Genomic DNA, 17,206 nt, shown 5'->3' with positions numbered 1-17,206 from the left:
TTTTTGTCAAAATGGATAAGGCTGAGTAAAAAGCTGAACAACTTCTGAAAGAGTATGTCGATATGTGGGATCTATTTCAAGTTTTATTTTAAGTTTTAAATTACAAACAATCTTATTATGCGAGATATAGAAACTGACAGAAGTAACACTCCAGCCACAAATAATTCTACTGTGATGTTGCCAAGTTTTCCAAATATATCAAATAAATATGTTAATGTAAGGTTTCTAAATTAAATTCTATTATTAAGTGTTTTTCCCTCCTCAATCTTGAGAGTATTACTGCATGAGGGTGATCAAAAAAGGTGACTCTCAGTGACAAAAGAGATCTATCTGCTATTGTCCCTTGGGGAAAACCAATTTTCCATTTATTTGTTTGTTTTGATGAGGGCCCCAATACTGTCTTTTGCACCAGTGATCACATATAACAAAGTGAATGATAAGAAAAAACACATCAGGACACAAAGTTACACTTCAGTCTTTCTGTACACGTGAAATTATAGGACCACAGAAGTTCACAGTTAGATGGAAGTTGGAAGGATTTATTGGATACTTAACACAGATTCTATGCCATGCATTGTTCATCAGAAACAAGGTTATTTAATTTTCAGACTACTTTCGTGTGTTACATTTAATTTACAGAGTAGCGGCATGGCAATTATCATTAAAATCGCTGCATAAACCTCGATATTTTATCCATTTTGCATTTGTTGAGATAAATATTTTGTGTTAAACAGAATTAGGGAAATAAAATTTCTAGAAATAAAATTACAGAAACTTTAAAATTTCACTTTATCAAAAAGAAATGGAAAGAAAAATACACATAAAATTAAAATGCTAAAAATAGGAGAAGTATGGTCACTGCAAGTTCCAATTGTCAATAATTGGATACTGAATCTAAAAAAATATAAAATTGATCATTCTGTTTAATCATAATAACATCACTGTTTATCCATTTTTATTCAGATTCAAGAAATATAACAGAAATATTTTACAAAGCCACCTAAAGCAAACTTTGATGAAAAGCAAGTACTTCTTAAAAATCATGTATGGGGGTTTGGAAGACTTGAGGATTTCACCCATAAGGGCTCCAGGAGTACGGGGTCCCAAGTACTTACTACAATACAAGTACTGTACTTGCTTCTACAGTAAGACTCCATCCCTATCAGGAAAGGTAGCACAATAAATAAACATTTTTTTTCTTTTTTTCATGAGTAATGGTTTTTTTTTTATCTTAAATGTAAGCAACTTGAGCTAGTTTTTAGTCAGCATAAGAACTCACAATTATACCTTATTTCTTTGATTTGATGCAATTTGCTAACCACATTATAGACATTATAACTTCTTTAAAATGCAGCTGAGAGGCCATAGTATTAATGGGTGTTATGTTGATTAGCCATTTTACATTTTTATCATGCTTTTATTACATGTAATTATTTATATCAAGAAATATGACTTGGTGTTGAATCGTTATGTTGTATCCCTGAAACTAATAATATTGTAAATTAACTATACTTCAATAAAAAAAGAATTATGATTTGGCCCATAGCCTGCCAAAGCTGTGTAACAATGACCCATGTTATAATATATTCATGATTTCGAGGAAGAAAGATAATATGGTAAGCAGAAAGTATTTAGAATCAGACATATCTAACTGAATTCACACTTTGCAAATCCTCTTTATCTGTACATGCGTGCCTGCCAAGTCGCCTCAGTCGTGTCCTACTCTTTGCAACCCCATGGACTGTAGCCCACCAAGCTCCTCTGTCTATGGGATTCTCCAGCAAGAATACTGGAGTGGGCTGCCATGCCCTCCTGCAGGGAATCTTCCACAAACAGGGATCCAACTCGCATCTCTTATGGTTTGTGTGTTGGCAGGCAGTTTCCTTACCACCAGCACCACTTGAGAGGCCCAATTGATAATTAACCTCCATGAGCCTCAGTTTCCTTGTTGAAAAATGGTAATGTTTAGGGATATTAATGAAAATGGGAATGGTAATATCAGAGACAAAATAAACGTTATGTGAAATGCCTAGAATATTGCCTGCCATATACAGGGGCTTAAAACACACTAGTCCTCTTTTTAAATATACAATTTAAAAAGCTAAAATCAATTGAAATCTTTTAGAGTAGAGAGCCTGCACTAATGGAAAGCCCCCCAAAAAGCAGGAGCCACATGGCTGTCTAAATTTGTGAAGGACCAAAGAGGAAATTCTAGCATCCTGAATGTCATCATAAGGCAGAGATGAAATAGAACCACCTCTGGCCTACCTAATATGTACATCCACAAAAAGAAGCCTTGAACACTCTATTCTGGATGTAATCTCCAAGGTTTCCTTTGAGTGGTAGTGGTTTGTTTCTAGTTTAAAAGACAGAGGTTTAAATATGAAGCCAAAGACCTGGGGCATGCCATCTGCCTAGCATTAAGCAAGAGCTGAAAGTCAGTTACAGAAAAAAAGAGTCATTTCTAAGATGATTTATGTTCCATCCTTGAACATGGCAGGAAGACTGCAAAAGATATTTGGAAGCCAATGCTTCCTCTGAATCAAGTAAACGAGTATATTGTAAGCCCCTCTCCCTTGACCAAGCTGGCCTGTTCGGGAAGTTGCCAACACAGAGTCTGTGAACCCTGGAGCACACTGGCTTCTTGGGATGAGAAAACAAGGCCAATGATCACTGCTACTGTGAACGTACAGCTCCCAGTACAGCACTGGGGTCAGACGACAGATATCCAGGATATTACTCAAAAACACATCTACCTCAAAGCTGACAAGATAATCTGTTCCTGTGAGTGCAAAGCAGACTGGAATGCTGCAGCTATGACCCTACTCAAGGAAAGAAAAAAGAAAGTGCAACTCTCCCAGGGGCCCCAACTCAAGCTCTTTATGCAGGCAAAACTCCAAGGGACTTCAAAGGGAGTGTTGCCTATGGAGTGAGCCTGGACCAAGCCCTCTGGGGGTATCACTTCCGTGATCATGTTGCCATCTACATTTCGTGTGCTGGCAAATGTAAATATTTCAGATACAGGCTTAAATGAATGAAAGAAGTGTGAAAGAGCTTGGGGGTTCGCTCACAAAGAAACCTCAGGATTCCAGGAAAAACATTTAATATCAGGAGATTCATAAGTTATTCCAAAATTACCAAGAGAATAATTGGTTTGTGATTATATTAAAAATAAAGATTTAATTGACGCATACTGCACTCTAACACATCATCTGATCACACAATAGTATACTTAAAAAAATAATTTCCCAAAGTTAAATACTAAAGGTCAGCAACATTTTTCTAATTGAAATGCAGATTATACTTTGATATTTTAACAAAGTTTTAACATACGTGGTCCTGATTAACGCAGAAGAGCCAAAAGTCAGCAAATATACTTACAGGAGGACCTATGATCAGAGGAGAGTGGAGAAAATAAGAAAAAGAGAAGTAAATTAGTGAATATGCCAAATAGTAAGATGAAATAAAACATGAAAGCATCATCATAATCATCAACATAATCCAAGAGACACAGAAGTCACTCAAGAATTCCGTGACTCTTAGTCATTTTTTGATCATGGACCTATAAGACCATATCAGAAAAATACAGTTACATCTATATGCACACAAAATTTTATGTAAAGTTTCAAGGAATATTCAGATTCCCTGAGGCCCGTTTATGAATTACTGAGAGGTTCATGTATTTTAAGCAAAGACTGTCTAATTTATATATCCAAAATTTAGATAATATGAATCAGGAGGGTATTTAGTCTTCATGATTGTAAACAATTGATGTCCAATTTTCTTGAGTTTGGTAAAATGGCTAAATCAAAAATGCACCATTATTTTTTTTAAGAATCTTTACCATTCAGTAGTATTTTCAATCTGTAAAAGACTAAGTCCTGATGTTTATATGTTTCTTTAAAAGTGTGTATCTCATCAAAATACAGGCAAAGTCTAAGAAAATTTCAGTATTTCACACACCATATGCTCAATTAAAGCACCAGTTCTCAGTAGTCAGAAAGTTGGGAACTGATTTTCATATTTTCTGTAAAATTGCCTAAGTATAACTTTTCACTTTTTTCCCCTTAATCATCTTTCTTTCTTTTGACACAAAGATCAATTCAGTGATTATTTGGGTCCACCAATGTTTTATCATTTTTTTCCTTGAAAACAAATTTATAAAGCATCCTCTATTATAAACCTTCATAATTCATGAAGGGGATATCTATATAACTTTCCAATTATTTAGAGTGAATGAGCTATAAAGATAACTTTTGAGAATTTCTTTAAAGGAATTAAGCAGATACTTTTTCATAAAACCTTTTTACTTTGACATAATTTTTCCAAGAGGGAGCAGATGAGACAAAAACCCAATCTGCTGTCTTATCTTTTTGATGTGTTAGTATTTCCACTGTTTTAACCCTTAGTGGATTGTTTTTAATGCTAATAAATACTTGTAGGTAGAAAATATTGAAAAATAACATTTCTTACTAAAATCAGACCTTTAATTACCTTCCTCTTATCTTTCAAGAAAGAACTGATACCCCGTTAAGACTTCACATCTACATTTACATTTTTGGAGTCTTAGACTTTATAAAAGTATTAATAATACTGTAACTGAACACACCCACTTGAATATCTTGGTTTCAAAAAATAGTTTTTATTTGACTTTGCATACAGGGATTTGGCCTGAAACCAAAAGAAAAAAGAAAAACACTGAAATGGGTATCAGGACAATTGGTTGTGCTTCAAGTTCTGCTCATAAGAAAAAAAACTGCATGGGCTTTGCTAAACCACCTGATGGCTCTGGGCCACAGTTTCCTCAACTAGAAAATGAAAACTCTGGACTGATTACTCAGGCTCCTGTCATCACTAAACTGCTATGGCTATACAAGAGGAATAAAAATTCTCAAGTTTTGAAAAGAATGAGAGTAGAAGCACGACAAAATTTTACCAGTTGGATAAAATAATAATAATCTTTCCAAGACATATGCCCTGGTGTCCCAAGGTGGAGGTTTCTGCAGAGAACCTGCCCTGACTGACCACCTGTGTAGATGGAAAGCAGGTGATGCTGTCACACTGTGTGTGGCTAAGAAATTCTCCACTGTACACTGAAAGGGCAGATTTAGCCTAAAGAAGCCAAAATAGGGTGCCAGGGGTTATAAAACTGTAACTAATAACATTTTGCAAACTTCTCCTTCCTACAACTTGATGCAAACGAGATTAAAAAAAAATTCTAGATGTAGCAGAGAAGATTTAACATCACACACACACACACACACACACACACGGATACAACACCCAACAAAACAATACAATCACTAATTAGGAGGAACAGATGTGGGACCCTAACCAGGATATGAATGACACAGGACAGCTGAAAGAGAGACTTACCAGATTCTCCTCTTCGGCCCCTCTTACCTCGTTTCCCTGGAGGACCTGAAAGACAAAGAACAATTTTTGGAATTTTTTATTCCAAAATGGCTAGTAAATGATTTCTATATATTTTATCACTGTTTTGACTAACATGAAAAGGACCAGAGATTTGTAAAGGCTAACTTTGTCTCTGGTATTCCAGGGTAATCTATTTAGCTGCATTTAATTATAAAAGCTGTCCTAGACCTCTAACCAACGACGTGTTACTTAGAAACACTAAAGATTCAGAATTTTTGTTCATCCTGCCTAGATATCATCAGTAAGAAAGGCTTTATAAGGAAACTGGTGGTGTTGAGAGTTCATGTCTCTTAGGAAAATTTCTTTTCTGAATATTTCAGTATATTAATAATTAAAAGCACTAAATAAAAGTGATTACAGTTTCTCTTCAGTCACATTCATCAGACTTCTTTCGAATATATTTAGTTGGCAGATAGTTAAATGTATGTACTAGTAACGTAAAGAATTTGTACAAATATTTCTATTTTATTAAACATTATTATTTTATTTTATTTATTATTAAATGTGAGTTTTTGTAGATTGGAATTTCTCTAATAACACACTGACTTAAAATCAGAATGCTTTTAATTGGAAAGCCTTTAGGGAGGAGCTATCGGTCTCATTTTTCTAAAGGGCTAGCTCATTCAATAAGTGTTTAGTCTTTATGATGATCTCGTTTTAAAAGCGGAGAAAAAAACTCTTTTTCTTCAGTGAATTGCCTATGAAGACCACCAAGCTAGTATGTGCCAGACTTGCACATGTTTCTAGATATTCATGGATTTCAAGCCATTACTCTCAATTATATAATTTCTGCCCTCATTTCCTTGGTTAGGAACAGCTCCCACTGAATTATGATCCCAGCAGATAGAAGAGAATAATCAGCTCACAATGAGAATTGATATCTTACTATATTTGCTGGGAGAAAGAAGCCAAGGAAAATACAGAACTGCCTGGTTTTGAAGAAAAAGTTGCAAAGGTGGATCAATGACTTCTGAACTCTAAGTTCAAGGCACAGAAGCACAGGCCTTGCACCCAGGTGACTCTTGAGCCACCGACTTCCACATGGAGACACCATCACAAGAAATGAAGATATCAGTGGGCCAGATCAGTTTCCCAGCAAGCCCTTAGACAGAGTAAGTCTGGCTATCTGTGCTTTCTAAGAGGTTTAAAACCCAATCAAACAATAAGATCAATTGAAAATATTAGGAGAAGCAGTTTTGAAGAAGAGTTCAAATTTGAACTGGCATTTGAAATTTCAGACATTTTTCTACATTCTGGAATAAAGAGAGATTTTCATCAGACTCAAGGTATCTTTGGCCAGATGGGGAGCATGAGGAGAAACATAAAAATAGGTAAATAAACCCAGGGAATCCTAATAGGTACGAAAAATATACATTCATATACATACTCAAAAACACACATATTCATCAGTTCAGTTGCTCAGTCGTGTCCGACTCTTTGCGACCCCATGAATCGCAGCACGCCAGGCCTCCCTGTCCATCACCATCTCCCGGAGTTCACTCAGACTCACGTTGACTAATTCTGATATATAATATACAATGTCCTTTGGATTAGGAATCAGTATTTTTATATTACAAAATAAAGCAAGAAGTGTTTAGCAACTACTAGATACTTCTGTTGTCTGCGATCTGCATAGTTAGGACTATAGGTCCTCATGTATTAGATGGATATCTGCTCTGAAGAAACAAAGAAGTTGAAAAGATTAAAATAACATGCATGAAAAATCCATTAGTAGTATGTTGTAAAGATGGCACATGAGTTTATGCTCTGATTTGTTCCTTCTACTCTAAACATAGTCAATTATAAAAAGCAAAAAACATTTAGAAGTATTTGTATTTGAAAAAGTCAGGCAAGTCTGCAGGCCAGAAATAGACCAGAAATGTAAAGTGGAGAGCAGAGATAAAGCATGAACCTGCTTGGCCCTAGTTCTAGGGGTAGAATCGGTGCCCATGGGTTCTATCCCTGAAGAATAAATGCTCAAAACTTCTCTCATCAGAGCCAGACTCACTTTTTGAAGCTGGGGGCCTATAAATGCTGAAGAGAAGCTGAAAAAGACCTAGATCTCTGGAATGTAGATATAATCTCTCAATTGGAAAGTGAAGTAAGCCTCTGTTGGTTTGATACATTATTTTGTGATATTCCCAACATAAATCTGGGACAGGAGTCCGGAAACGCCATTTGAAAACAAATCTGCTTTAGAAAGCTGGGAGGTCAGGTAAAGACAAACATAAAATGATTAGGTAAGAAAGGGTGAATACAGAGCAAAGAAAGAGAAACACACACACAGAGAAAGCTATATACCCACAGATACACTCAAAACCTCCAACATAAAAAGAGTATAGAAATCAAAGTTCCAAAACATGTGAAGAAATCTAATGCTAAGAAAGGTAGCATTCAAGATCATGGATTTGTTTCAGGTAAAATTAATTAATTTTAAGAAAGCATCAGACAAAGATTAGTATGTTAATTGTGCTTTAAGAGATAAATGAAATAACATCCATTAAAGAGCAAGGGATTTTAAAAATAAACAAGGAAAAAAAGGAACACGTGGATTTGAAAGAAAATCCTTTAGAAACCTTGAAAATGGTCACTGAAATTTAAATAAAAAAGATAAATCTGTTAAATGCTAGCCTGGATATGGTTAAAGAAGGAATAGATTTGGAAGATGTAGAATGCAGCCCAGAAAGACAGATCCAGTATCTATGTCTCTAACTATCCACTGTGGTCTGAATGTAAGCGTATCATGCAAATTCACAGGTTGAGATTCTAACCCCCAAAGATGGTGATATTAGGAGTGAGGGCTTTTGGAGGTGTTTAAATCATGAAGCTGGAGCCCTCATGAATGGAACTTATATAAAGACCCCAAAGAGATCCCTAGTCCCTTCCACTATGTGAGGACACAGTGAAAAGTCGCCGGCTATGAACCTGGAAAAGGGCCCTCATCTGAAGGTGACCACACTGGCACCTTGATCTTAGACGTCCCAGCCTCCAAAACGTGAGAAATAAATTTCTGTTATTTATAAGCTACCCATCTGTGGTATTTTATTATAGTAGCCCAAACAGAATACGACTCTGTCATCTATCTATCTAGCTCGCTAGCTACTTACCTATCTATCCATCCACTCATTCATCCATCCATCTATCTATTGTTGCTGCTTTTGTTCAGTCACTAAGTCTTGCCTGACTCTTTCATGACCCCATGGACTGTAGCCTGCCAGGCTCCTCCATCCATGGGATTCTCCAGGCAAGAATACTGGCGTGGGGTGCCATTTCCTCCTCCAGGGGAATCTTCCTGATCCAGGGATCAAACCTGCGTCTCCTGCATTGGCAGGCAGGTCCTTTACCATTTAGTCACCAGGGAAGCCTCATCTATCCATGCTATGAGGAAAAATTTTGCTTATAAGGGAACTCAAAAGAAGTGATAGAGAAGCCTTTGTTTAAGAGAGAATATTTGAGACTATTCCAGAATTGAAAACGGGAGATCTAAGATAGAACTTATACTCAAGTGGCAAGTAAAAATAAACCACACAAACACAAAGAAGGAGAAACTTGGAAATACCCTAGGATAAAGAAAAAAATGTTAAGAACTACCAGAGAGAACACACCATGGGATACTTAAATTGATTGCTGTCTTATCCATAACAAAGGTGCCAGAAGGGCCCAGACCTGATTTTTATGAAAAGTTTTTGGAGCCTATAATTATATGTTTATTGGAATTACTTTATCACTTTCTTCTTAAATATTTCTTTTAAAAATTAATAGAATATATCAAGTAAAAACAATAATTATATAAATCTCCAATAATAATTTGAAATGAACTTTAAAAAATATTTTTAAAATATCAGATTATAAAAGAATGATCAAAGAAGCAATATATTTGAAGAAATCAAGCAACAAAGTTAAGGGGACTCCTTGGCAGTTCAGTGGTTAGGACTCAGTGTTTCCATAGTCATGGGCCTGGGTTCTCTCCTAGTTGGAGAACTAAGATACCACAATCCATGTCAGGAAAAAAAAAAAAAAGAACATGTTTGCCTTAAATACTTACTTTGAAGGCTTACAGAAATGCACCAAATACTGTGGGAAAGTTGCTTATTACTTTGAGAGTTGAGAAAAAAATAAAGTCTAAGGAAACTGGGAAGATATTTGGTAAGACAGATACCTATTGACTATGACAAGGTTTTCCAAAGAGTTTCATAATATTTGAGAGAAAAAATGAAGCTAAACTAAGTTATGAGAAATGAGAATCTAAACCCTATTGGATTTACAAAGAAAATACTAGATTTGAGAAGAGCATGTTATAACCGTTGTAAGAAGCAGAAGACTGGAATGAGCACTAGACTGATCTTGGGAACTAATAAATTATACAAAGCACACAGTGACACATAGAGATCTTGCAGACAAAGAAAATAAACAGGGGGTTTTAAGAAGTCTACCATGCAGATCACTTGATATCACCTTTGAATTTAAAGCAAAATTAATTAAAAATGATATGCATGGAATGAACTTGACAATGGACAGCAGGCAGATCACCAGAGGGAAAAAATTAGGAAAGACAAATGATAGATGCTTCCCAGACCAGACCGATGTTAACAATAGTTGAAAAAGATAATGACCATTCCTATTCCAAACTGAGTGATGAAGTGTCAGCCAGGCATGAGCTGTAAGAACAAATATAGAAGCTGGAACCTGATTCTTATTCACTGAATTTGGCCAGATCCTTGCAGCACAAATTCTGAGTGAATTTTCTCAGCAGAAAAACATGACTCTACAAAAGAAACTGGTTCAAGAACATGAATGGGAAGAGGAAAAGCAGAAGCTATCAGCAACAGAGGAAGTAAAAACCTACAGACAATTCATGAAATAAAGAGTAAATTATAGAAAACAGAGGGAGGTGATAAAGCCAGACTGTTCTTCATAATAAGAAAATTCATGGCAACTGATACTGTTCATGCTTCAGAAAGAGTTTTTGCTTGAAAGATGGTACCAAGACTGTCAGTCTGAGACAGAAATGAGTAAAAATGAGCCATAATGGCAATGTTTTACAGACCAGTGTTGACAGCTTCAACTGCAGACAGATCAAGGTCATCAAATCACATCACAGCAAGGTGTCTTAAGCCAACCCAGTTCTTCTGGCTCACAACTAATATTGTTGGAGCCCTCTACTCCTCAGTAATGATGTACCTACCTGTGATAAGACTATTCTCTAAGGTTAGAGATATATCTAGAAATAAACATATGCCTGTATATGGGTCTTCCAATGGTCTTGAGGGTGGGTGGTAATTAAAGGTATCTAGATACCCATTTCTGGGTTAGCAGATAAATTAATAAATCCTGTCAATTCTCTTATGACTTGGGTTGTTTTCTCTTCTCCACTCCTAGTTCAGTTCAGTTCAGTCACTCAGTCGTGTCCAACTTTCCGACCCCATGAATCGCAGCACGCCAGGCCTCCCTGTCCATCACCAATTCCCAGAGTTCACTCAAACTCACATTCATCGAGTTGGCGATACCATCCAGCCATCTCACTCTCTGTCGTCCCCTTCTCCTCCTGCCCTCAATCCCTCCCAGCATCAGAGTCCTTTCCAATGAGTCAACTCTTCGCATGAGGTAGCAAAAGTATTAGAGTTTCAGCTTTAGCATCAGTCCTTCCAATGAAAACCCAGGACTGATCTCCTTTAGAATGGACTGGTTGGATCTCCTTGCACTCCTAGTTGAACTGAAAGACAGGTACTTTAAGGAAAGATTGTTTTTAACTGGAATTCTCTTTGTATTAAAAAATATTTTTACTGCTAATAAACATTTGCAATTAAATACACAGGAAGCATTCAAGAAAAGTTTCAGGATTCATAATTGGCTGGGTATTTTGTTTTAACATCTGGCTTTCTATTTCAACACATATTTCTGCTGTGTGTGCTTTTCAGGGAGAAGAAAAAGTGGATAGAAACAAAGGGAAGAAATCGACTAAAATGGATTAAAGACTTAAACATAAAAGCTAAAACTGTAAAACTCCTAGTGAAAATACAGTGGAAAAGATTCTTGACGTTGGCCATGCACTGATTTTCTGGATATTACACAAAAAGTACAAACAATAAAAGCAAACAAAACAAAACAAATAAAACCAGGATTCAGTTCAGTCAGTTCAGTTCAGTCGCTCAGTCGTGTCCGACTCTTTGCGACCTCATGAATCTCAGCACACCAGGCCTCCCTGTCCATCACCATCTCCCGGGGTTCACTCAGTCTCACGTCCATCGAGTCCGTGAGGCCATCCAGCCATCTCATCCTCAGTCGTCCCCTTCTCCTCCTGCCCCCAATCTCTCCCAGCATCAGAGTCTTGTCCAATGAGTCAACTCTTTGCATGAAGTGGCCAAAGTACTGGAGCGTCAGCTTCAGCATCATTCCTTCCAAAGAAATCCCAGGGCTGATCTCTTTCAGAATGGACGGGTTGGATCTCCTTGTAGTCCAAGGGACCCTCAAGAGTCTTCTCTAACACCACAGTTCAAACGCATCAATTCTTCGGCGCTCAGCCTTCTTCACAGTCCAACTCTCAAATCCATACATGACCACAGGAAAAACCAGAGCCTTGACTAGACGGACCTTAGTCGGCAGAGTAATGTCTCTGCTTTTGAATATGCTTTCTAGGTTGGTCATAACTTTTCTTCCAAGGAGTAAGCGTCTTTTAATTTCATGGCTGCAGTCACCATCTACAGTGATTTTGGAGCCCAAAAAAATAAAGTCTGACACTGTTTATACTGTTTCCCCATCTATTTCCCATGAAGTGATGGGACCAGATGCCATGATCTTTGCTTTCTGAATGTGGAGCTTTAAGCCAACTTTTTCACTCTCCTCTTTCACTTTCATCAAGAGGCTTTTTAGTTCCTCTTCACTTTCTGCCATAAGGGTGGTGTCATCTGCATATCTGAGATTATTGATATTTCTCCTGGCAATCTTGATTCCAGCTTGTGTTTCTTCCAGTCCAGTGTTTCTCATGATGTACTCTGCATAGAAGTTAAATAAGCAGGGTGACAATATACAGCCTTGACGTACTCCTTTTCCTATTTGAAACCAGTCTGTTGTTCCATGTCCAGTTCTAACTGTTCCTTCTTGACCTGCATACAGATTTCTCAAGAGGCAGGTCAGGTGGTCTGGTATTTCCATCTGTTTTAGAATTTTCCACAGTTTATGGTGACCCACACAGTCAAAGGCTTTGGCATAGTCAAGAAAGCAGAAATAGATGTTTTTCTGGAACTCTCTTGCTTTTTGCATGATCCAGTGGATGCTGGCAATTTGATCTCTGGCTCCTCTGCCTTTTCTAAAACCAGCTTGAACATCAGGGAGTTCACGGTTCATGTATTGCTGAAGTCTGGCTTGGAGAACTTTGAGCATTACTTTACTTGCATGAGAGATGAGTGCAATTGTGCAGTAGTTTGAGCATTCTTTGGCATTGCCTTTCTTTGGAATTGGAATGAAAACTGACCTTTTCCAGTCCTGTGGCCACTGCTGAGTTTTCCAAATTTGCTGGCATATTGAGTGCAGCACTTTCACAGCATCATCTTTCAGGATTTGAAACAGCTCAACTGGAATGCCATCACCTCCACTAGCTTTGTTCGTAGTGATGCTTTCTAAGGCCCACTTGACTTCACATTCCAGGATGTCTGGCTCTTGGTGAGTGATATCATCATCATGATTATCTGGGTCGTGAAGATCTTTTTTGTACAGTTCTTCCGTGTATTCTTGCCACCTCTTCTTAATACCCTCTGCTTCTGTTAGGTCCAGACCATTTCTGTCCTTTATCGAGCCCATCTTTGCATAAAATGTTCCCTTGTTATCTCTAATTTTCATGAAGAGATCTCTAGTCTTTCCCATTCTGTTGTTTTCCTCTATTTCTTTGCATTGATCACTGAAGAAGGCTTTCTTATCTCTTCTTGTTATTCTTTGGAACTCTGCATTCAGATGTTTATATTTTTCCTTTTCTCCTTTGCTTTTCGCCTCTCTTCTTTTCACAGCTATTTGTAAGGCCTCCCCAGACAGCCATTTTGCTTCTTTGCATTTCTTTTCCATGGGGAGGGTCTTGATCCCTGTCTCCTGTACAATGTCACGAACCTCAGTCCATAGTTCATCAGGCACTCTATCAGATCTAGGCCCTTAAATCTATTTCTCACTTCCACTGTATAATCATAAGGGATTTGATTTAGGTCATACCTGAATGGTCTAGCGGTTTTCCCTACTTTCTTCAATTTGAGTCTGAATTTGGCAATAAGGAGTGCATGACCTGAGCCACAGTCAGCTCCCGGTCTTGTTTTTGTTGACTGTATAGAGCTTCTCCATCTTTGGATGCAAAGAATATAAACAATCTGATTTCGGTGTTGACCATCTGGTGATGTCCATGTGTCGAGTCTTCTCTTGTGGAAGAGGGTGTTTGCTATGACCAGTGCATTTTCTTGGCAAAACTCTATTAGCCTTTGCCCTGCTTCATTCCACATTCCAAGGCCAAATTTGCCTGTTACTCCAGGTGTTTCTTGACTTCCTACTTGTGCATTCCAGTCCCCTAGAATGAAAAGGACATCTTTTTGGGGTGTTAGTTCTAAAAGGTCTTGTAGGTCTTCATAAAACCGTTCAACTTCAGTTTCTTCAGCGTTACTGGTTGGGGCATAGACTTGGATAACTGTGATATTGAATGGTTTGCCTTGGAGACGAACAGAGACCATTCTGTCGTTTTTGAGATTGCATCCAAGTACTGCATTTCAGACTCTTTTGTTGACCATGATGGCTACTCCATTTCCTCTGAGGGATTCCTGCCCACAGTAGTAGATGTAATGGTCATCTGAGTTAAATTCACCCATTCCAGGATTACCAAACTGAAAAATCTCTTCTACAGAATAGAAGAAAATATTTCCAAGTCATGGATATGATAAGGGGTTAATATCCAAAATATGTAATGGACTCCTACAAGTCAATAGCAAAAAGCCAAATTATCCAATTTTAAAGAATGGGCAAAGGGTCGGAATAGACATTTTTCCAAAGAAGACATACAAATGGCCAGCATAGATTTGAAAGGGTGCTCAACATCACTAATTATCAGATAAATGCAATCGAAACCACAAGGAAGTATTACCTCACACCTGTTAGTCAAGGGGAAAAGAAGATGAGTGTTGGAGACGGTATAGAGAAGAGGACCCTGTTACACTATTGGTGGGAATGTAAACTGATGCAACTGCTACAGAAAACATGGAGATTTCTCAAAAAATTAAAACTAGAACTACCATATGATCCAGAAGTCCCACTTGTGGGTATTTACCCAAAGAAATTGAAATCAGAATCTCAAAAAGATACCTGTACTCCCACACCCATTGCAACATTTTCCACAACAGCCAAGATATGGAAACGAATGTCTATTGACAGATGAATGATGGAAAAAGAAAATGTGTGGTATATATCATATATATATATATATATATATATATATATCTGCAATGGAAAATTAAAGAAGGAAATTCTGGCATTTGCAGCTACATGGATAGATCTGAAGTATACTCTGCTAAGTGAAATAAGCCAGAAACAGGAAAACAAAGACTGTGCAATCTCATTTATGTGTAGAATCAAAAACAGTCAAACTCACAGAAGCAGAGAGTAGTGGTTGTTGCCAGGGGATAGAGAAAAGGAGAGATTATGGTGAAGGAGTACACAGTGTTAATTGTGCCAGATAAATAAATTCTGGAGATCTACCATACAACATAGCGCCTATAGCTAATAATTCATTGCTAAAATTTGCTGAGAGGGTACATCTTATGTTATATTCTTACCACAAAACAATAATAATAATGGTGAAGGGTATGGGAGATGATGGATTGTGTATGCCTTTATGATGGTCATGGTTTCACAGATGTATGCTTATTCCAAGCTCATCGACTTCTTCACATTATATGTACAGCTTTTTACATGTCACTCATACTTCAACAAAAGTTCTTTCTTTGAAAAAAGAAAGAAGGCAAAGGCTCATGCTTTTAGTGACTGTGCTTAGGTCCGTTGTCATCAAAACCTGAAGATGGGGAGAATAGTAGTCATCTCTTTATAAAAATGACCTAATGGTCACTAATGGCCCGAGTCACTAGGGAATTAATTCTTGACTGAATTTCTGTGAAGGTGGGTAATACATGCACAAACTAATGGCTCAATAAATACTAGCCCCCGCTTTTGCTTCATTTATATTCTCTTTGTATATTTAGTCATAAAGCAATCATAATATATTTGAGTATTTGATAAAGAACACCAATTATATGTGTGAATGAAACTGTGACAGATTAACATTACCTTCCATACATGGTAGGTATATTGTCAAAGTGGCAATTTAGTATAATAAAAAGAATATGAAACAGAGAGTTAAAAGATATAGGTTTTCAGTAATGTGTAAATTGAGCTAACTTCCAATTAACCTCTTTGATTTTGGTGTGTCAAAAATATCTGGTAAACATTTATATGATTATCTTGAGGGTGAAAACTAAACAGCTTTCTACATTATGTTAACCGCCTTCTTTATTTTTCATTATTGCAGCAAAACTTATAAGCTATTTCTGTGCTAATGTTACTGTCACATTGTCTATAAAAATAGCAAGACTTCTAAACAATTCTACCTATTTAATAAAAAGCTAAAACTTCTTAGAAGTTTCATCTCTAGAAACATGGAGATTCTTTAAGGACATCAGAGAAAGTACCATAAAGTACTTCATGGCTGTCCCTTGATATCCACAGGGGAATCACTTCCAGGATCCCCCTCAGATACTAAAATCTTCGAATGATCAATTTCCTACCTGAAACAGTGTAGCATTTGCAAATAATCTGTGCATATTCTCCTGCATAATGTAAATCATCTCTAGATCACTTTCAGTATGTAATAAATACAATTAAATGCTATGTAAATAGTCACTGGTGTGCAATAACTTCAAGTTCTGCTTTGGGCAACTTTCTAGAAATTTTTTTTCTCATCTTTTCCATCCACAGTTGGTTGAATCCACAGAACCCACAGATACAAAGGACCAACTGTACCCTTATCCTAATTCTGAAGACAGAAAAATAGAAATGTAAGGCAAAGGAAATAGGAAGCACCAGGGCTTGTGGGTAAGCAGGGAACCATTGAGTAAGAAGCAATTAGCAGATGGAGAAGACCTAGGGGCAGATAAATGCTGGGGTAAGGAGGCCTAGAGAAGAAATGAGTGCAAAGCTAGGATGCCCCTCCATCTCAGTCAGTCCCAGGGATTGGCCTCCAACAGCTACAAATGCTCCCAGGGAGGGAGGAACCCATCCAGACACAGAAGAGACAGCGGATCATCCTTTCTGAACGGTCCATCCTCCCCCATCATCCAGCTACTTTCAGAAGTCTAAACCAGGTTTACCTTCAGATCTTCCAGATTAGCCTCACAAGGAGGCACAGTTGAATTTCAGGACTTCCCCAAAGTCCTCTCACCTGCTCACTTGTTTAATGCCTGAGATTCTTTCAACATAGACCAAAGCTCTGCATTCCACAATTAGACGTAAAGGCTTAAACAGCAAATGCCTAGTAGAAGTCAAATATTAGCTAAAATGTATTTTCTCCATACTCATAGGATGTGTGTCCTAAAACAACCCCAGGAGGTGATTCAGCCCAAAAGTTTTCACCCTGTGCTTCGCACTGACTACCAGAGTAGCTCCAGTTTGCATATTGAACTGCAACCATTTGTTGGCTTAACCAGTTTGTTGGCTCAATGGGTTTATAAATCAGAATTCGGCAAACAAAAATGAA

The 17,206-nt window shown here is 37.4% G+C and overlaps 1 protein-coding gene across 1 annotated transcript in view; it reads right to left on the bottom strand.

The window, feature by feature from the left end:
* The window catches only part of COL25A1 (collagen type XXV alpha 1 chain), a 504,028-nt gene that overhangs the window by 234,322 nt on the left and 252,500 nt on the right, over nucleotides 1-17,206 (bottom strand). Inside the window, exons 3-4 of the mRNA XM_052642063.1 lie at nucleotides 5,377-5,421; nucleotides 3,382-3,389 (exon numbers count right to left, since the gene is read on the bottom strand). Coding sequence (XP_052498023.1) covers nucleotides 3,382-3,389; nucleotides 5,377-5,421 — 53 coding nt within the window. The remainder of the gene's footprint in view (nucleotides 1-3,381; nucleotides 3,390-5,376; nucleotides 5,422-17,206) is intronic.

Source organism: Budorcas taxicolor, chromosome 6, assembly GCF_023091745.1.
Source record: "Budorcas taxicolor isolate Tak-1 chromosome 6, Takin1.1, whole genome shotgun sequence".
NCBI lineage: Eukaryota > Metazoa > Chordata > Mammalia > Artiodactyla > Bovidae > Budorcas > Budorcas taxicolor.
Note: the sequence above shows the minus strand (reverse complement) of the source record. Positions and strands in the feature narration are given on the sequence as shown.